Source organism: Castor canadensis, chromosome 8 (assembly GCF_047511655.1).
Source record: "Castor canadensis chromosome 8, mCasCan1.hap1v2, whole genome shotgun sequence".
NCBI lineage: Eukaryota > Metazoa > Chordata > Mammalia > Rodentia > Castoridae > Castor > Castor canadensis.
The window spans coordinates 153,399,549-153,420,770 of NC_133393.1; the positions used below are offsets into that span (position 1 = coordinate 153,399,549).

The window sequence follows — 21,222 nt, forward strand, 5'->3', positions numbered from 1 at the left end:
CTGCGTAGAGACAGTGGAGACATAACCCACACAAAAACGTGGACGTGAATGCCCACCCAGCGTCGTTCACCATCACAAAGCTAGCAACTAGAGAGCCATAAACAAGGTGTGACACAGCAACGGCGGGTTCAGCCACAGGAAGAAGGACGTGTGCTAGGGTGGAACCTTGATGTGTAACCATTGGCATGAAAAGTCCAGGACTCATGGGTGCATGGGGACAGGAGACAGATTTGGGGTGGGAGGGGTGTGGAGAGCGCCATCCACCTGTGAGCAGGAGCTGGTGGCTTCCGTTTAGGGAGCTGAAGGTGTTCTAGAATGGGCTGGGTGATGGCTGGTTGCACAATTGTGTGATTAGACTAAGGCCCACTGAGCTGGGTGGTGGTGGATTCTCTCTTGACAAAATGTCTACAAAGTGCCTCGGAGAGCCAGTGCCCAAGCCAGTCACCAACGGCAGGGCCACGTGGGAACCTCACACACCAGCCAGCGGGAGGCTCAGGGTGACTTGCATGGTTGTGGCACAGATGGGGGGGGTTATGGGGTGTTCCGTGTTCTCCTTTCCTGTCTCTTAACATCACTTGGTCATTTAGCTGCCTCCTGCTCCCCCCCACCCCGTGCCCAGGTGATTGGTGAACCACCTGGGCACGGGGGTGAGCTGCCTCCTCGCCCACAGCCCCAGCAGGGAAGAGCCTGGATTCTCCCCACTACCCCTGGAGTCCTGGTTCTCTGGGGTCAGATTGAGCCCCACTCCTGCCCTGGCCTTTGCCTGAGAGAGGCCTCTCTCCCACCCACAGTCGCCAGGACCTTATCCAGCAGCCATTGTGGTGTCAGCCCTGCTCTGGCCATGACGTTGTCCGTGGCCTTGCTCACTGGCTGGTCAAGCCTGATGCCTGCCTCTTGTGTCCCAGGCCCTGCTGGACTGGATCAACGATGTGCTGGCAGAAGAGAGGATTGTTGTGAGGCAGCTGGAGGAAGACCTGTACGACGGCCAGGTGCTGCAGAAACTCCTGGGTGAGTCACTGTCCTCAGTAGGGTGGCCTCGGCACATGTCCTAGGAAAGGACCTAAAGCCGCAGTGCATGCCCTCCCAGGTCCCTGCAGTGGCTTCACGGACTCTGTTCTCTCGTGAGTTTGCAGGAGGTCGAAGCCTCTGTCCTGTGAGGTGGTCCTTTCTAGGAAGGCAGGAGATGGGGCATGAGTAAGAGCTATTTCCCACGGTGTCAGTCGTTATGCTGGCCCCGACCCTGTCCCACTGTGAACACCTTCATGTCACAATTGCAGGTGGCAGGAGGGATGGGTCCTCAACAGACACCTGTGAGTGATCACATGCCAGGGAAATGGGAAATCGTAGCTTATGATTCCTCATGGAGGGTGGGTTTTATTGTCCTTGTTTTCTTTTCTTTTTCTCCTCTCTCTCTCTCTTCTTTCCTTCCCTCTCCTTTCCTTCTTTCTTTCTGATAATGGAGTTTGATCTCAGGGCATCATGCTTGCTAGGCAGGCGCTCTACCCTTTGAGCCACTGTTCCCTGACTGAGGATGCTGTAGTGGTCTTCCTAAGACTGACTGATGGAGGTGGGTGGGTGGGTGAATGCTCACTGATTTATTCATCCAATGTTTAATGAGTCTCTTCAAGCACGGGTGTGAGGGACACAGTGACCTGTGAGACAGACATCTCCATGTGCTTGTGGAGCAGGCTGACTGACAAGACGGCATCTACGGAACAATCCCAGGGCTGCTGGATGCAGTTGTGATAAGGGCTGTAATGGGTGCTCTGGGTTCTGAGGACCCACATCTGCTCAGGTCCTCTTGCCAAGGACTGAGGTCTGGCACTGGGAATGAGTGAGGAGTTGCCAGGCAAACAATGGGAAGAGAAGGTTCAGTGATGAGGAAGGAGAACGGCTTGAGGATGTTGGACTCCAGACTGGCAGCTCATGGTCCCTGCCATGCTGTAAGCCCTTTACATGAGCTGTCATATCCGGTTGTCACAGTGGTCGTAGGAGACAGGATTGCTGTCATCCTTTGACTGAAGAGAACACTGGAGCCCTGAGTCTTGCCATTCATGACAGGGTGTAAGCTCTATAGGCCTTCAGGCTGCTTCTCTTTCACTTGTTTACCGGGTGTCCCCAGGTATGGGCTGGGTCAGACACCCTGTGCATTGTCACAGCTGCTTCCCACAACAACCCTGAGGCTGGGCTGAGTGACCCAGTGTCCAGCTGTCTCCCAAATGCCTCTTGTCTTGATCCAAGACTCAACCGCATGTCCTGTTTGTCATGTTGTCGTTGACTCCTTTCGTCTGCCTCCCACGCCTTCCTCTCTCTCTTTTGTTCTGCCATTTATGACATTTTGAAGGTCCCAGGAGAGGATGGGGCCATCTGGGTTTGTCTGATTATTTTCTCATGATTATATCTGGGCCTGGCATTTTTGCTATCAATGGCACAGAGTCCATCTCGTGTCCCCATTACGTACTTGGAAGTGCTCACAGTGCCCGGCTGTCTGCAAAAGATTTTTCCCTTAATTACGGTGGAGCCAACAGACGTTTCATTGTAAAGTTGCTTGGTGGCACCTGGAGACCATGTGTCCTGTCCACCCACTGCCTTTTGTCCATGACCTTGGCCGCCACTAATGCTCCTTTCCCAGGTCAGTTACCATGCTGGGGCACAAAATAGTGATTTCTCTGTGATCATTAGGCTCTCCTTGTCTATTAGTATTTCCTTCTGTAAATAAGTTTCCCTCTCCCTTTTCCTTTTTTGGGGACACACATGGGCTGATGGACTCTTATTTTACAGAGGGGAGAGGGTACTTAGATATCGGAACCTGGCCCCTGTGGGTGCTTGTTGTGGCAGGCTCTGTCATCACAAGAGCTGGGAAACGTATATATGACATATGTGTGTATATACTTAAATTGTGAGTGTGCACTGATATCTCTAATGCTGGTTTAACACTTCAAGTTTCCCCTTAGCTTCCCCCACTTTGTATCCATATACTAAAAAATACATTTATACTCTTCCTACCTGATACTACACAAAAATAGCTTCAGAATTCCTGTACCGATACCCGTATCCTCTACAAGCATGCCTAGTAATACACTTGACCTTGGCCAAAGGCCAAGAATGCCTGAGTCTGCACAGGGTTTCTCTGCCGTTATTTCTACCCACTAGGTGCATGCACGGAGGGCAGCCAGCGTGGGCGCAGAACCTTCCTTGGGGACTTTGACTGGTCACACCATTTGATGTACAGTCAAAGGAATTTGACTTTGCGTTCAGTTTTGGAGTGGACATTTACATTTCATTTTATATTATTTTTGAAACAAAGCATTTACACGACTCAAAAATTAAGACTGTAAAAATGGTTTCCCTGGAAAAGTCCTGTTGTGATTCCTTCCTCCAGCATACCCCCAGGCATCCATTTTCATTGGATCCTCACTCATTCTTCCTGTGTTTCTCTGTAGAAATTAGTGCACGCACACACACAAACACACACACACACAATCACACACACACACACACACACAATCACACAATTTCCCTTTCTCTCTTATACACAAGGTGGCCTTTTCTATGTATTCTTTTGTACACCTTGCTTTTTTTCACTTAATAATTTTGTTAGTCAGTTTTTCGTCAGCATGACAAAATACCTGAAGTAATCAAACTAAAAAGAGAAAAGGTTTGAGCTCAATCAATCGAGCACCTGCCTAACAAGCATAAAGCCTTGAATTCAAATCCCAGTACCACCAAGAAAAAAAAATCAGTAAAGAGTAGAGAAAAGGTTTACTTGGGCTCACAGTTCTGGAAGTTCAAGTTCGCTGTTGATCAGGCCTGTTGCCCCGGTGGTGGGCAGCACACCATGGTGGGAGTAAAACTGCCCACCCACTTCATGCCCAGGAAGCAAGAGGAAAAGAGGAAGGGGCCAGGGTCTCACTCTCCCCTGCAAGGGCATGCTCCCAGTGACCTAGGTTCCTCCCAAAATTCCAGCACCTCACACTGAGACCAAGCCTACAGCAATGGGCCTCAGGAGATCCTCAAGATCCCAGCTCTTGCAGCAATGTGTCCTGGAGATCTTCCATGTAGTGAGCATCTTTACTCATTTTCACTGCTGCATACTACTCTACCATGTGAACATTCCTTAGTGTGCTCGCCCAGTCTTTTATGTGTGGGCACTTAGCTTGCAGTATTTTTTTTTTTTTACTAATAATATTGCAGTGAAAATGTTGCAGAAACCCAATCCTTGGCTTTAAGCCTAATGGGTTGCTTCCTTGAGTTTTGTGCTCCTCGAGGAAGGAATTTCTTCTTTGTCTCTGGCCTCTCTAGGCTGTGGCTCCTGTGTCCATCTTTTCCACAACCATTTTCCCTCTTAAAACACTCACATCTTTGTGCAAACACGCTGTCATATTTTTATTTAAACAAAGAACAACAACAAAAATGAGTCCCCTGTCCTGCAACCCTGATTTCTCTGCACTGTGCAAATGTGTTCACCATTTGGTTTGGCACCTGGGGAGGTCATGGGTGGCACAGGGCTTGGGGTGGATCCTCATTGCAGAGGATCCTGAGACAGTGGACTTTGCACTTGAAATGAATCATTTGTGGGGTGGGGGGAGGGTGGGGAGTGGAGGCTGTGCTTGCCAATGGCTTCTTTTTATGTTGTCACCTGGGACAAAGTTCTACACTGTGTAACTGATGCAGAGCACTTAGCATGGCCTGGCACGGGTCTGTAGTCACTAAGTGCTAGTTAAAAGGAAGAGAGAGCAGGGACTGTTGCTGCCCTGTTCCCGGCTGGTCCCCAAGTCCCCCTCGGTAGAAGAATCCCACAGTCTCAGTGACTGGGGGCTCCTTCTGCAGGAATAGACAGTGAAGGGAGAGACGAACATCTGCCTGGGTCCACTGGACCTCGGCTTCATACCGAGACCTGGGAAGGAACCAGCCCTCAGAAAACTGCTGTTTTTAGGGCCCCAGGCCTAAAAGTGGAAACTCCCACTTCCTGCTGTGTGGGTGCCACTCCCCTTGAAGGTCAATAGCAGACCAGCATTGTGTGTCAGGTCCGCTCTCTGATATTTCCTTTTCCACTCAGCTCCCCCTCCTTTCATGGATCCCACTGGCAAGCCCATCCTGGTGGGCAGTGTCCCCAGCAGGCCATCCTGAGAAGTCACCCCTTGGGGACAGAGCCATCTTCTCAGGTGGGATTGTAGGTTCTTCCACAGTTACAACAGGGGTGTCAGCTGCAGAGGTGGGCGGCCGGGCAGGGGCTACCAAAGCAGCAACAGGACTGAGTGAGGTGGGGTCCACCATGCAGGAGAGAGAGCGACGGTGGGGAGCAGACAAGACGTTTCTTGGGACACCTCTGGGAACTGGGACAGCAGAGGATCCTGCCCAGGGAGGGAGGACTAGGGTGTCTGTGCCCTGTCCCCTGGGCACTTGGCATAAACAGAGGAAAAGCCGCTGTGGTTGTGGGGAGGACCTGGGCCACACAGCTCGCTCTGAAGGACAGAGTGATTGTTGGAGCAATCACTCTTGAAAAGTAGATGCTGTGGGAAAAGTAGGTGTGTTTGTTTTGGTCATCCATCCATCTATCCATCCGTCTGTCCATTCGTTTCTTGAGCACACATGCGCTGGCCTAAGTGTGGGCTTAGGCTCCAAAGATGCAGTAAAAATGAAATGGTCAGGGGGTCTCCCTGCCCCGGCAAGCACTCCAGCGAGGGAAGACTGATGGTAGAGATGTATTATGGGGTGGCTCGGCCTGAAACATGAACAGGTGCTGTGGGAGTGGCAAGCACAGGTAAGAATCATGCAGGGTTTTGGGGTACCGGGTGGTGGTACGGGGTGAGGGTTGGGTGGTCAGGCAGCCCCTTGGGAGCCCACAGCTGAGCAGAGCTCTGCACAGACCATGGGAAGGGCGTTTGGCCAAGGCTCTGAGGTGAGGAAGAGTCTGTCGTGTTGAGTGGTTCACGGAGGCTGAGGCAGGCATGGGGGCACACTGAGGTGGGGGCAGAGCCATGGGAAGAAGCTGGGTAGCTGGATGGACCCATCCATATCCAGCCCTGGCAAGCAAAGACTTTTCTTCCATGTGACAGGAGCCACTGGAGGATTTGAGCAGGGCCGTGACACAATCTAAGTTGGAGCTATAAAAGGTCACTCAGGTTCTGGGTGCAGCGTGGACGGGTGGAGGGTCAGGAGTGGGAACTGGGGTGTGAATCACGATGTTCTTCCTGCAGCCTGGGAATCAGATGCAGCAGCTCCAGGCAGGGTGGAATGCAAATTGGGACACATATTTTGGAGGGTGAAGCTGCCAGAGGAATGGAGGCTGGCAGCCACGTTCATGGCCTGCACAACCAGTGGACAGGGGAGCCTTGGCAGCGGTGTGGGGGGTGAAGAATGAGAAGCTGGTGTTACTTAGCTGCGATGGGGCTGCCTGTCTTGGAGCCCACTGCTGGTGTCTGGCTCGGCTGCAGAGGTGATGCTCGACACCATGTGACCAGAGGCAGCATCACGTGGGAAGGTGTTCCAATTTGTCATCTGGCTGAACACCAAGTGGCCAAGAATTAGTATGTCTGTTTGGTTAAGGTGAGAATCTCCATCTCAGAATAAAGTCCCGTGAAGAATAAAGCTGAAATGTGAATGAAGATTGTCTTACAATTATCACGATTTTATTGTAAAACATGCCAGCGCTTTGATGTTTTCCACTGTAGTGGCTTGCTGTGAATGAAGGGGACACTGACTCTTAGTTGCTCTCCTGGTCTTCCATCTGGATATCTGACATCTCAGATGGTGGATGCTCACTTTCAGCCAGGAGCACTCTGACCTTTGCCTGACATTGTCCCCAGGGCTGGTGCAGCTCTGCCATGGGTTTGTCATCTTTCCTCTTTCCTTGAGAACTGATTTTGGTAGTCTTGGATCCTCTTCAGCCCTTGGACTTGGAGGCCTGTCTGGTGGTGGCCATACTTGTTTATTGAAACAGTGCCTGGAGTTGGTGCTTCTCTGGGTGCTTGAAACAGATACCTTGTAACAAACATTTTCAGAAGCAAGCTTGAGCTCACTGACATTTTCTACTTCTGATCCTTTTGCCTGTACCTGTGGCTTCGCTCGCCCCATCTCTTGAAAAAAAGGTGTCATAGGCCTTACAATATGGCTGTGGAATTCTGTAGCTGGACTTCATAGGACAGACTCTGAATTTGCATCAGTGTCTGCCATGGTTGGCTATCAACAATGCCATCTCCACAGAGCCATCTTTTAGAGCAGGTGTTCTTGACCTCTCTGGGCACATCCTTTTGGTTTCCTCTTCAGTTGGCCCCAGAAAATGGGAAAAATTTACTTGGAATTTCTGGTTCAGAACTGTGGTTGTGAATGAGTCCTGCAGGCTACATTGCTTTTACTATCTTCAAAGTGTAATGTGAGGCTCACTCTGGCCCCAGCTGCCTTTTCATCATGGAGTGGCTAGTGTTTCATTTAAATAGCTCTAATCAGTTCTCAGGAACACAATTCTGAAACCTCTTGTGTGTCAAGTGGAAAAAGGAACAGTGGAGGAGAATGTTCAGATATTCACAGAACATAGAATGCCTTGCTTGGCTGTGTGGGTGACGTCACCCTGGTGAGATGTAATGATGACCCGCATGGTTCTTGAGCCCAGGGTTTCCAGGAATGACCTTGATGTAGGCATTCGGCTCATTGGTTTTCCAAACCAACTAAGGAATTTTGGCTGAACACCAAGGTGCGTGCTGATTTCTGTGCATCTGTAGTAGAGAGGTTTGGGGACTGGGCTCTGGGCTGCCAGCCAGGAAGGATGAGGCAAAAGAGGTGCCAGCAAAGGGGCCTGATGAGATATCCACAAGGGAGGAACCCCTGCAGGGGGATGGAAGAGGGGTTTCAGGTAGGTGGGAGTAGTGATAAGGACAGCGTGGGCCTCTGCACTGACCATGTGGGGATCATCAAGGGTGAGTCACCAGAAGACCCTAGATAAGTCCCCCTTCCCTAGAATAGATTCTGGAAGCAGCTGCTGGATTCCCTGCCACAGACCAGGTTTCTGTGGCCATAGCTCTGCTGTGTTTGAGTAAAATTCTCAAGGCAGACTGTTACAGACAGAGTGGGACTTCTGGGCCAGCTGTGATCCTATTCCCAGCTCAGGGGTACACCTTTCCCCTTCAGATTAGGCCGTCCCCCCATGTGTGCACAGTCCTGTGTTGGGCCTTCACGTGAGAATCACCCAAACTTTTTATTTTTTCTCCATGCTGGTAAGATGGGGTCCCAGCCATGACATGACCCCAAGCTACTCCCACAGCCCCAGCAGTGGACAGAGCAATGGCCTGGTGATGTGGCCATTATTCCAAGCCACGTGGAGAATCACTGAGACCCTGGGAACTCTCCTCGGGCTTTGTATGGGCTGAATTGTGCTTTCCCAAGTTCATATATTGAGGGCCTAATAACCCCTGTACCTTGGAACCTGTGTTTAGAGGTAGGTAAGGTAAATGAGGTCATGGGCGGACCCTAATCCAATATGGCTGGTGTCCTTATAAGAAGAGATGAGGACACTGGTGCACACAGAGGGATGAAACCATGTGAGGACACAGGGAGAAGCCAGCACCTATGAGCAAAGGAGACAGGCCTTGGGAGGAGCCAGCCCTGTGACACCTTGACCTCAGATTTATGGTCCCCAGGACTATGGGATTGAATCCTTGGGGTCTGTTGTCCTTTGTTACGCAGCCTGACCTGATGGATGCAGTTCCTTTCCTTTCTCTGTTGCCTCTTCCTCCTCTGCCCCAGTGATATGACTGTGTTCGGTCTGTAAGTCAGATGGTGGCCAGGAGACAGGAGGGCACGTGGGCGCCCCATCTTTCCTGGAGGACTGGGCTCTGGGACCACCGAGCCCCATCTGACCCCCTTCCTGCCATCCTCAGAGCCCCTGCTCTGCACTGTCCTTGGTCGTTGAGCACCTGTGGCTTGATTTGCTGGGTATTTTCAGTGTCAGGTCACAGACAGATGGCTGTGGATTGTCCAGCTGGGAGCTGTCAGACCCAGGTTGGGGAAATCAAACTGGAATCAGGAATAGATCTCCCCCACTTAGGCGTGTTCTGGAGGGTGGCTTTGTTTATCCTCTGCCACTCACCTCTGTCCACCTGGACATCATTTATTCTAGTCACGCCCATTTTGGTCATCACTCACCCTGTCTGTCACCCAATTTGGGACCTCTCTTATCCACGCCTGTCCAGTACGTAGGATAGTGTCTTCCACGTAGCATGTGGTCAGTAGCTTTCATGATGGAATGAATGGATGAACGAGTGATCGGAGGGATGTCTGGAGCCCAGCAGGCATTGTTGTATTGTTACCTTGTCCTGCAGGGGACACCGGAACAGCTTGTTCTCCTGACTGGGGGAGGGGAGGACACTGGGGCAAGAACACTGAAGTCACCTGGGACCCCGGCTAAAATGCAGTCAACAGAACTTTGTGTGACAGAATGGAAGCCCAATGTGGCCAGCCTAGACTGGACGGCAGTCCTGATCCTCCTCTGTGCCCGTGTGACTGACAGCAGCTCTGTACCGAGGGCTGCAGCACATCTGCCTGAGCTGAGCACATGGTAATCATCTCCCCAGGAGTAGTCTTGCCATGCCCTGTGCTGGGCTTTTGCTGTTTGGCAGAGATCTGTCGGGAAACACTGCATCTTGGGATGAAAGACGAGGAGGGAATTAGGTCTCCGGCCATGCTGCCTTTATCCAGAGCATGGAACCCTGGCTGCCATCTGTGGTCACTTCCCTCACCCACTGTGCTGTCCCCTCCCATGGGGACTTGGAGGCACACAGCCACGGCTGGACCTCTGTCTTAGTAATTGAATCTTGAGCAGATGTGACAATTCTTGTCCTGGCTCCTCCACAGTGTTTCCTGCTTGCTCTTGGAAATAGCATAGTCACCCATTCTGCAAATATCTAAGCAAACCTTTTCCTGTGGTGTCAGAATGTGAGAGGAACGAGAATGGGAGCCTCGGTGTGCAGGGAGGCAGAAGGCAGCTGTAGAGCAGTGTTTTAGTCTCCTATCAAACTCCTCCTCCTTCTGGGGTCTCACTGGGTTGCCCTCCTCACCTCTGCTCCCTTCCCTGACCTCCTAGATAACTTCCTTGCTCCCCCTCCAGCATCTTTTTTGTTTTTTCTTTATTTCTTTTTGGCAGCAGTGGGGTTTGAACTTAAGGCTTCACCCTTGCCTTGCTAGGCAGGTGCTCACTGTTGAGCCATGTCTTCAGTCCTGTTTTGTTTTTCTGAGACAGGGTCTCACTAAGTAGCCCGTGCTGACGTTGAACTTGTGACCTTCTTATTTTCAGAGCACTGGGATTACAGATGTAAACTACTACGCTGCATCTTAAATGATTTTTTCCCACACTTTGTGTGCATAGAATGTTCCACGTCAACACCATTTTATCCTTAAATGTGTCCCCTTTTTCCTTCTGGGGTAATTTTCTCAGGAGTAAAAATGGCCTCAAGGATCGGGGTTCAGAGTTCCTTGGCTTAGCATCTCACCACTCTGCCCGTGTTTCATGTTGACCTGCCCCACCCCTGGTGGGCAGGTCCAGCCCACCACTCCAGCCTGGTGACCAGGCACCTCCCCTCCGGTGACCAGGCTTTCTCTGATGCTCTGCTTCTTGCGCTTGTCCTTGTCCTTGCAGAAAAACTGGCGGACCGCAAGCTGAATGTGGCTGAGGTGACACAGTCTGAGATAGGGCAGAAACAGAAACTGCAGACGGTTCTAGAAGCCGTGCATGACCTGCTGCGGCCCCACGGCTGGGCACTGAGATGGAATGTGGACGGTGAGTGGCCGCTGGGGGAGGGAGTGCTTGGGACGAACCTACCCTCTGTCTTTCCACATTGTCATCCATCATGGAATATGGCCTTGCGACTCAAAGTGAGCACTCCCTCCTGCTGTGTGGGTGGCAGGGCAGGGAGAGCAGGTCGTGGAGGTCAGGTGAGGGATTACAGTGGAGGGACTTACTCATGTGGCAATGTCCTGCTCGCCCATGCTTCAGAGTTGTTTCTGGCTGGACAGATCAGGGAGACCTTGGAGGCAGAAACAGCCCTGAGGAGTTCTTGTCAGACCAAGACGCAAACACCTATGGGCACTAATACTTAGTGAGCCGTTCTACTGGTGACCCAGGAACTCATGACAGCCTCTGGAATGTGTCACCAAGTTTTCTGGCTTGAGGGGGGTGTGACATCACAGTATTCCCAGCCAAGACACTAGTGGAAGGGAATGAGCTGACCTGGAGAAGCCGGACCATTCTCTGTCCTGTTCACACCCCTCCCCTCACCACCACCATTAGGGAAGGTGGGTTGTGGCTTCAGAGGTTTCCCTGCTTGGCTTGGGGCCGGGGGCTTGGTGAGCCGAGCTCTAGGCTGTGGGGTGGAGACCTGGCCCTGCTCCTGGTTTCTTGCCATGAGACTTTAGAGAGACCCAGCCTGCCTCTCGAGTTGCTGTGGGTGGGGAATTGAGAGCCTTGTAAATGGAAAAGCCCTGCCCAGAGATGGTGATTTTAATGACGCCGAGGAGCCTGTGCTCAGGGAAGAGAAACGAGTAGGGGAGGACAGCCAGGGATGGACTTAGGCTTGGACGTGCGCAGGGCAGGAGTTAACATCTGGCATCCCAGAGCAGCATTTACTCTTGCCGGCCAACCCCCATCGGGATGGCTGATTGCATAGAGGGAGACGCTTGCCCAGCGCCAAAGATAATGACACACATCACTGTGGCGAGAGTGTGGTCATGACATTCTCCCTCCAACCCCCAATTCTCTGCTTTTAAAAACACGATGCTTTCAAAAGTGGTTGCACAGGTCACCTTCAGCCAACAGGAAAGAAAAAATTAGAAGCTGGAAATAAGTTCTCTGGGATGCACGTCAGCTCTGTCTTTCTGTCCTTGCCTCTGAGGTCTCTGTGAGATGCCGCCCTTTGCATGGGGGTGGGGTAGGGGTGAGGAGCCCGGGTTCCTGTAATATCTAACCAGAGATGTCTCGCTCCTTCTCTCCTCGCTCAAAGCCATCCATGGAAAGAACCTGGTGGCCATCCTCCACCTTCTTGTCTCCCTGGCCATGCACTTCAGAGCTCCGATCCGCCTTCCTGAGCACGTCTCTGTGCAAGTGGTGGTTGTCCGGGTGAGTACACCCAGTCGTCTCGCTCGTCCCTCCCCTTGAGGCAACATGACTTTTTCCTCTTGTCATTTTCTGGCTTTTTTTTTTTTGTCCTTAAGAGGCTACCTTCTATTTTCCCCTCTTGACTAAATTTATGTCTCACTCTGGCTTCAGGATAAATGATTGGAGCCGAACAATGGCACTGACTTGAAGAGAGACACGAGGGTGTTGAGGTTTAATTTCCCAGATTTCTGAGAACATTCATTTCTCCCCAAAGCCAGCTTGTCAGAATTCAATCCCCTCGAATGTGCCTATTACTCACTGGAGGAGGTTGAGACCAGTGGGATGAAATGCATACCCAAATTAAAGGCTCTCTGCATTTGCTGTTGTATCATTGGGCCCCATTATCTCCCCTCTCAGGTTCATTTTCTCTTGATTCGCTTGGAAGAATGAAGCCAGGACCCAAGGTCCTGCAAATGGAGGCAGATATGGACCTGCCTGTGACTCAGCGTTTCCTATAACATTTCAGTGTACACTGCCCCAGGTTTGCGCACACAGTCTCATTAAGTAAACAGGTATTAAGGACCTACGAGGTACCTAGCACTTGCCTGGGCTGCTGGGGACACTAAGTCAGGACAACACACCATGTGTAAAGGAGCAACTGCTTCTGCCAGAGAGTTGAGGTTAAACTCAGAACCTGGACGTCCTGGCTGTTTATTTTACTGGAGACAGCCGGCTGTACTCTGTTCTCTGGCTTTTAAACTTGTCAGTCCCGTAGTCTCTGTGGTCCAGGAGGACCTGGCTGGGCCTGTGTTTTCTGAAGCTGTTCTGACCTCTCTGTTACCCTGGGAGTTTTACCACGATCTGACAGGCATCCCCTCTCTGGCACCCTGTGAAGGTCACTTGCCATCTCTGTGTCCTTCCTAAGGAGGGTGTTTGTGGTCAGTGGCAGTAACTTGGTCCCCAGGGACCATTTCTGCAGCCTTTGTCTTGGCTACTCACATGCAGGCAGCCAGCCTCCAAGAAAGGCTTCCCAAGGACACATGGGATACAGTTCCCAAACCTACCTACGTCACACCCGACCCCGCGAGCCCAGTGCCAGCTCAGGATCTGGGTGGGGTATTTCCTTTCAGACTTGTACTTTGGTCCAAGATAATCATTTGGGTTTGTGGAAAGTCTTGCTGTCCCAAGCAAGCACCACTGGCGCTCTCCGCCTTGACCAGGGTTATGGGATGCCTTGGGCCACGCCTAATGGAAGGAAACCAGATGGAAGGTCCAGGAGCTGGCCAACACAATTCCTCAGAAGCTGCCTCCTCAGATCTCACTCAGAGCCACCTCTGCATCGCCTGTGGTCCCCTGGCCTGTGGGCACCTCAAGTGACTGTCTAATCTGAGATGGGAAAGCCAGGCACATGACATTTAGTGGGTGATAGGAATGAAGGCCAGGCCTCATCTGCCTCTTATGGCGTGGCTGTGGGAAGATCACAATTTCACTGACCTGCTGTGATTTCCCCATAAAATCGGTGATGCTACAGACCTTTAAACCAGGCAGCTTCTTGTTGAACGCCTTCCCTTGGGCCCAGCAGCTAATAGGTGCCTAACGGATGCCTGGTGTGTGGGTCAGTGAACTAAACGTCCATGGGTCTTCCTCAGTGGGCTCTCCTGAGAATCAGAGTGAGGCCAGGAGCAGGCTGACAGTGCCCAGGAGCGGTTTTTCACTAACAAGAACCAGCCCTGAGAACTCTGTGCAGGCCAGCTCAGGAAATAGAGGGGAGCCCCCATCCAGGTGGTGTCAGCCTCATCAGGAAGTGAGTTTTCCATCTCTCAGGGGGTTCAAGTGGGAGCCTGTGGTGTTGATTGCATTAGCTGACCTCAGGCTCCACCTATTCCTCCTTTGGGACGTGGTGGCCACTCCACTGTCACCCCAGATCCCCTACCACTGTTGCCTCTGTATTCCTGCCAGATCCCCAGGGAAGCAAACCATGAACAATGTTAGTTAGTTTCCCAGGACTGTTGGAATAAAGTGCCCCAAACTGGGGGCTTCAAACAGCAGTCAGATTTCTTCTGTCATAGCTCTGAGGCCAGTGGCCCGAAATCAAGGTGTCTGCAGGCCACACCCCCTCTGCAGCCTCCAGGGGCAGAGCCTACCTTGCCATGCTCAGCTTCGGGGTACACTGCAGTCCTTGGCATCCCAGGTCTATGGCCATGACTCTCCTCTGTCTATTTCTGCATCTCTTTCCTTTTATAAGGACTCTGGTCATGTTGGAGTCAGGGCTCATCCTCACCCAGTGTGGCCTCACCATAACTGCTATCTGCAAGTTATGCCAAGGAAAGTTATGTTCTGAGGTTCTAGGTGCACATGAGTTTGGGGGACCCTGTTGACCCCAGTACCCATGCATTATCTCCCTGGTGTCACTTGTATACCTGCCAACTGCTTTCTGTCCCAGTCAGTCACAGGCTTTGGGGTCCTTTGGGAAGTCTAGCCTAGGATGTTTCTCTTGAGCCTCCGTGGAGGCCAGCCTCAAGGCAAAGTGGAGAACAGAGGGTGGGGAGCAGGTTGGGGACAGGTCACAGCCACTGAACGGGTGCCCTGTGGTACACTGCCCAGGTGTACCTGGATGCTGGGCACCCTCTTCTAAGACTGCCTCCTGTCCACGGCCATCTGCACAGGGCTTCTACTACCCTATCAGAAAGCCTGTTCTCATCACTGCCCTGCCTGATTGACTGTGTGTTTACTTGTTTATTTTGGGGTTTTCAGAAGCGGGAAGGCCTGCTACATTCTAGCCACATCTCTGAGGAGCTGACCACAACCACAGAGTAAGTGGATTGCTGCCTGTCCTTGGGCTCTGGGCCCCGTGCGTGTTGGGCTCAGGCTGCCACTGTCGCCAGGGAGGCAGCCTCTGTACACTGTCCTTCCCTCCATGTCTGTCCCTTAATCTCAGAGTGCATTTTCATGCGGGCCTCCACCCTGGCTTTCCTTCCTCATGTCTTTCCTCCACATTTTCCACATCACGACTGAGCGACCTTCCAAAGCATTGGGTTTTCAGTGCTTATTGTAGAAGGTAAGCTTTAAGAATGTGGGGGCAAGGGAGTGAGAGAGGCTGACAGAGCACACAGAGCCCGTGAGTTCAGGAAGGGATCAGCCCCTTCAGTTGCTTTATTGGCCCCCCTAGAGGGAGGGAGCCACACGTCTGTCTAACCAGAACTTTCCTTTGTCGGACATTGTTGAACCCTCTCTCATCTCTTAGGGGAAGCCAGAGGCAATTTTAAAATACTTCTAAAAGGCTTCAGCCCTACTGAAAACACAAGCCCAATAGTACATGTGTGTGGTTTTTAGCTCTCCTAAAAACACCATTAAGGGGCTTAAACATTCATGCATTTGTGCCACACGAAACCTGCTTCAGATGAAATAGAATGTTTAAGACAACATCAGCAAACTCAGCAAACCCATCAGCTCCACTCACAGAAAGACTAATTACAGGGCTCTGAATCCACGTAAGGTTTTTTCAAAAACAGGCTGACCCAGAAACTAGCCACACATGACATGCGAGCTGCCAGGGAAGCAGAGGAGACTCCAGTGTGGCAGATGAGGCCCGTGCAGGCCCTCCACGGGAGCTCCAGGCTCGGGAAGGGGACGGAGGAGAGCTAGGAAAGGTGGCCTGTGCAGGCACAGTGGGCTTCTGCTGCAGTTGGAGCCCAACAGCAGTTGGAGGGCAGCTGAGAGGAACCAGGTTGGGTGGGGTCTTGCTTGTCTACTGCTATGTAGGAGACCAGTCACCCATGTCATTTGCTAGCAGTTCCATGTCAGCCATTTGTGCTGGGCTTAGCTGGGCAGTTCTTCAGCTGTTCTCCCTGGACTTGCCTGAATGACTGTGAAGTCTGAGGGCTCCTCCAGGGCGGGGCAGGCCAAGGTGGCCTCCCCAACGGTCTCTCTTCCTCACGGGTCAGGCTTCTCCAAGGGCGTTCTGAGACAGCAGTGAGTGTATAACCTTATCTTGGACCTCAACTCCCATGACCTTCTGTGGGTCAATGCAAATCACAGGTGAACTTAGGCCAAGGGTGAGGACAGACACCACCTCCCAACAGGAGCAGCACAGCCTGTTGCCATTGGGCGGGCATGCAACCATGGGACCAAGCCATGGCCATCTTTTGCAGTCCCCACGGAGCAGGGGGTACCAGAGAAGGAGCAAGGAGGAACTGTGAGCTCCACAGCCATTCTGGGTAGAGCCAGGGAGGTCTGGAGAAGATGGGAGAAGAGCACCAGCTGTGTACAGCACTCAGGGGACTGGCTGGGTGCCAGGCCCCAGTGGGATGCCAGGAGAGGCTAGGGGTGTGTGGGATGAGGTTCCTGCCCTCCAGGGCTATGCGTCAGCTGCCGAGAAAGGACACATTGCAGAATGTAAAATCCTGCACAGGGAGGCATGGGAAGTGCTGCAGTCCCTAAGGGAACTTGGGGAGGGGTGCCCTGAGTCAGGATAGGGGGTGCTTCCCTTCCGCTGGATACCAGGCAGTCCTGAGCACTGAGAGAAGGAGCTGGGGTTTCCCAGCCCTCAGTCAGCCTTACTCCATGGCAGGTGAGGTGTCTGGAGTGGCCTCAGTCACTTCTCCAGGCCAGTGCCCCAGGCTGTCCACCAGCCTCCAGCCTGGTCTCCTGATTTTGGGTTATCTCCCTCCTGCCTCTTCCCCCCCTGTGGCTGGTATGTATCTGATGGGTCATCTAAACCTGTGTGATGTCTGCTGAAAACCATATGGTGACCCAGGAGGCCATCGTGACACATCCTACCTGCCTTTGGCTATTTGTTGGCCAAGTCCCCTTCATAGCACACCCTCCTGCAGTAACATTTACTTTATTAATGGTGTCATCAATTACCACTTCCCAGCTGGTTTCAGAGCCTTCCTAGAGGCAGCTGTGGCTATGAGGTCACCCCCTCCAGGGAACTCTCCAGTTTGTCAAGCAGGAGCAAGTAGCTGAGTCCTCACACGCATCCTCATAGTTTCCTGGCCCATGGAGAAACTTGGCCTACGAGACTCTCAGCCCTGGAGCTTCCAGCGATGCACAATGGGGTGTTTGCTTCTGTGGCCTGCGTGTAGAGACTCGAGTAAACATTTATGAAAAAACATGGAGCCAGAGGATTCATACCTGGAGGGCTTGACCTCCTGGGAAGGTGGCACTGGGTAGGGGCTGTGTACCAGGTGCATTACAGGAAGCTCGCTGTCTTTGTCCTTCATGGCACAGTTTCAGGTCCTTTTATCTCTGGAGTCCCAAAAGTGCATGGCGTTTACTCGCTGACATGTACTTGGGTAAGCTATATTCTTGTGTCCTTGGGTCTGCCAGGCAGCAGCTGCTGGGATTGTCCCCACCTGTCAAACCCTCCTGTCATGTGCACATGTCTGTCCCCTCCAAATGGCATCCCAGGGTGACTGCGGTGTGCGGTGCCAGTGAAGAGGAAGATTTGCACACATGTCATGCAAACGAGGATCTTGCAACTGTCAGTAGAGCAAAATGGGACTGGGCGGGAAGAGCCTGGCTGCGTCTCCCCACTCTGCCGGAGATTGCTGCCATCTGACCATTCTCTCTTGTCTCTCTCTGTCTATGTTTCTCTCTCTCTCTCTCTCTCTCTCTTTCTCTCTCTCATCTTGTTCACAGGATGATGATGGGCCGGTTTGGTAAGTAACCTGGGGTGCATGGTGGGAGTCTGAGGTCCCTGGGCCACTGGGACCCCCATGGGTCTCCCTGCTCCCCTCTCAAAGCTGGAAGGGGCTAAGTGGTGGAAGAGAAGGAGGTTCTGGGATGTGGTGCCTGCTCTAACTGTGGAGCTTTGCAGCAGGAGGAGCAAGGGTAGAAGAAAGGGAGGGGGATTGGCCTGGACACAGTGTTGTCTTCATGGGATGAACTCCTGTGATGGCTTTTCCACCTGAAGGCATCTGGTTTTACAGACTTGCCTGGGGTCAGGTCCCTGCTGGTGACGTTTGGCCTGGGCCCTCACCTGTTGGTTCCTCACTGTGAGTGGGACAATAGAGGGGTGGGTGAGAGGATGCAGGGAGATGGTGCATGTGTGCGCTACCTGGCCACAACCTGCATTTGGGTATGGGGTGGTGATGTGTGAATTCAGGGCTCTTCCCAAAGAGGGGGCTCATCGCTTCTCCATATCCTGCCAAAGCCTGTGACCCCACTATCACAAAGGCACTGGCAACTGTGACCAAGTTATACCCTCAACATCAGGAAGCTCGGTGAGAGGCGGCGTGGGCGAGGTTGCTGCTATGGGGAATATTTCAAAGTGGGAGGCCTTTGGCCTGTGCTCTTTAGTGAGTGGGGAAGGGCGCAAGGCTGTCAGAAGGAAGAAGCCCAGTAGACATTCCCTGCCTCCTCAAGCTCCCCACTGGAGCTGGGAGCCCATCGCTGGGGGTCCTCAGGGTGCCATATGCGTCCAGATTCCTTCATTGAGGGCAGGGTTGCTGCTCCATTCTCTCTAAAGAAGAGAGAGTCATGGTGGGAGTGACGTGGGCACCATGGTGTGTTAAGAAGGGTACAGCTTTGAGTTCATTGTTAAAAAACAAAGTGAAAGGAAGAGTCAAGTTTCCATCACTGAAGAAGAGACATAGGGGAGGGGGTGTGGAGTGGGGCACAGCCACAGGTCCTGTGGGGGACACCTGAGTGTGTCCCTCAGATGCCATTCACCCTGCCCTGTGTCCAGGAGAAGGCTAGTTTGGGGCCCTATAAACCCCTATCATATGCCACCTGTCTGTTTTGCATGTGGTTGGCGTAGACCCCCCTGTGGGATTATAGAAAGATGACCACAGAGTGGAGACCTTGAAGTGTGACTGAGGGCCATTGTGTCTTTCTAGAGCTGTCACTTCAGTGTTTGAATCAGGTCTCAGTTCAGTTTGAGGGAATTTAAAGATTCTGTCTGGCTGGAGAAGGCAAGGCAGAAATTGGCAACTGTAAGCAAGCGTTGGATCAAGTGCGCAGTGCAGTTCCCAGGCCACAGCCAGGTGTGCAATGGAAGTGGACGCAGCCACCTGTGCTTTGAACACAGGGACGTTTGAGGCCACAGGACTGAGTTCCACGAGAGGCGCGAGGCTGTTCTCATCACTGCACAGGCTCTGTACACCGTGCTTGGGAGATGAAACAGGCTATTAGCCGATGACAGGCAATTAGTTCCGCCCCCGCCTGGCTTTTGCTGACGCAAACCCAGGTCTCCTAGTTACCCACCCAGCGGCCTTGGCACAGCAGGGCTCCTGGCCTCTCTAGGGAGCAGCACCCACCTGGCTTTTGGGGTTTTCTGGTTGTGTTGCTTGCTCCTCCAGGTCCCCTAGCCCTCCCTGCCTTGCCAGGGTCTGACCATGCCACCTCCTCCAGGTGCCATGTTCTCCTGGGCTCTTGCTGGCCTCTTCAAGCTAGTTTCTTCTCACCATTGTTGGGGGCCCTAAAACACCCCTAATCAATCTTTTCCTGCCTGCAGCCCTTTCTATGGCCCCTGAGGCCTTTCAGACCAACACTGAACAGCCCTCTTTCTTCTCTGGCCTCCTTGCTTCCCCCAACTCTCTCAGGTATCCAGGCCTTGCTGCTCTGAGAGTACACTGGAAGCTCCCACTTCCACCCCTGCAGATGCACTCCCTCTAGATCACCCCATGGCTCACTCCTTCAGCTCTTGGCTCAACTGACACCTCATAGTGACTTCCCTGGGCCAAACTAGCACCCTCTGGCTCTCCTTCCTCATCTGGCCCTGTTTACTTCTGTCATCTTCTGAGACACTCGGTGTGTGCTCTGCTCACAGGGAGCACCTGTGTGTGCACACACACCTCTACATGCTGGAAGACAGTGGAACTTGTGGACGTCCATAGCCCCCTGCTCCTTCACCCTCAGCTCCTTTGAGTAGAAGCATCCTGTGGGCTGGAGCAGCCCCTGCTCAGTCTGCGTCCTCTGCAGCAGCTAGCCCTGGGCCACTGCCTGCAGGTAGAGCTGCCACGAGCAGTTCTGCAATACCAGCAGACCCTCCGGCGCTAATGGTTGCCGGCTGGCCCTGTTCTCCCCTCCCCGTTTCAGCTGCGTGCCTCGCCCTTCACTGCAGCAGGTGAATGGGCTCCCCAGGGTCCTGCCTCTCCCCTCCCCCAGCACCCACCGTCCTGGCTGAGGTGGGGCAGGCTTTTTGTGCTAGGCTCCCAGAGCTGAGGTTGTAGCCTGGTCTCCATGGCAACGGCTTTGCTGATATCTCTTCTCCGTCAGGCAGCCCTTCCCCCTCCTCGGCTCACCCAGTCCAGAGTCCTTCCTGAAGCTGTCAGGACAGAATTCATGCCCTCCTCATCCTCTCCTCACCTTGCTATAACCCCAGCCTCTCCCTGTACATCTCCCCATTTCTGCCAGCAGAACCACATCTAACACTCCTGGTCTGATGTCACCACTGGAAGTCGCTCTGCCCACCACGACTCCCACTGCAGGATGAGGTCCCTCAGCCTCCCTCACAAGCCACCCAACTCTTGAACCAACTCTGGGCTTTCTCACGCCTTTTTTTGCACATTCTATTCCCTCTGCCTGCAGTGCCTTTCCTCCTCTTCCTGTAATGGGGTCAGACTTCAAGTTCCTTCCTGGCCTGTGATGCAGGGGCCCAGACTCAACTGTCTCCAGGGAGCAGCTGACAGACTAGCAAAGATGTGGCTAGATTATCACACCATGAGCTGGCTGTCCCCGGCCTCAGTGCTGGGGACCTGGGGAGACTGGCAGGGCTGGGAAATGTCGAGTCCCCCTCCCCATCACTGTGGACAATTCCCTGGTGCCAGGAGGGAAGGTGGCTTACTGTCACCAGCCTCCTGCTCTTCAAAAGGCAGAAATTCCAAGCTGGGGCCAACCTTCCAATTTAAACAATTCCCTGCAACGAAGACAGAGAGGCACCCTGCAGTTGAACCTGGGGACCCCGCACATGGGCACGGATGACCCAGGTGCCTCCTTCCTGGCACCCACAGGGTTGTGCCTCCAGGGTCTACCCTTCTGTTCTCCCAGGCTTGCCCTTCCTAAATGCTTATCCAGGCTCTGTGTCCTAGACCCCACCACTGCTGCTCAGAGCCCTTTGCCCCTCCCTGCTGTATGGCAGTATGACATGTCCTCTGGGTGCAGGTGAGCAGCAGCCAGCGTGGGAGGCTCCT

The 21,222-nt window shown here is 52.9% G+C and overlaps 1 protein-coding gene across 5 annotated transcripts in view; it reads left to right on the forward strand.

Moving 5' to 3' along the window:
• Positions 1–21,222, forward strand: part of Parvb (parvin beta) — a 103,155-nt gene that overhangs the window by 65,511 nt on the left and 16,422 nt on the right. For all 5 annotated transcript variants that reach the window (XM_020174207.2, XM_020174212.2, XM_074084659.1 and 2 more), the window contains 5 exons: positions 906–1,008; positions 10,631–10,771; positions 11,991–12,106; positions 14,840–14,898; positions 17,729–17,748. In XM_020174207.2, the coding sequence (XP_020029796.1) occupies positions 906–1,008; positions 10,631–10,771; positions 11,991–12,106; positions 14,840–14,898; positions 17,729–17,748 (439 nt within the window). The remainder of the gene's footprint in view (positions 1–905; positions 1,009–10,630; positions 10,772–11,990; positions 12,107–14,839; positions 14,899–17,728; positions 17,749–21,222) is intronic.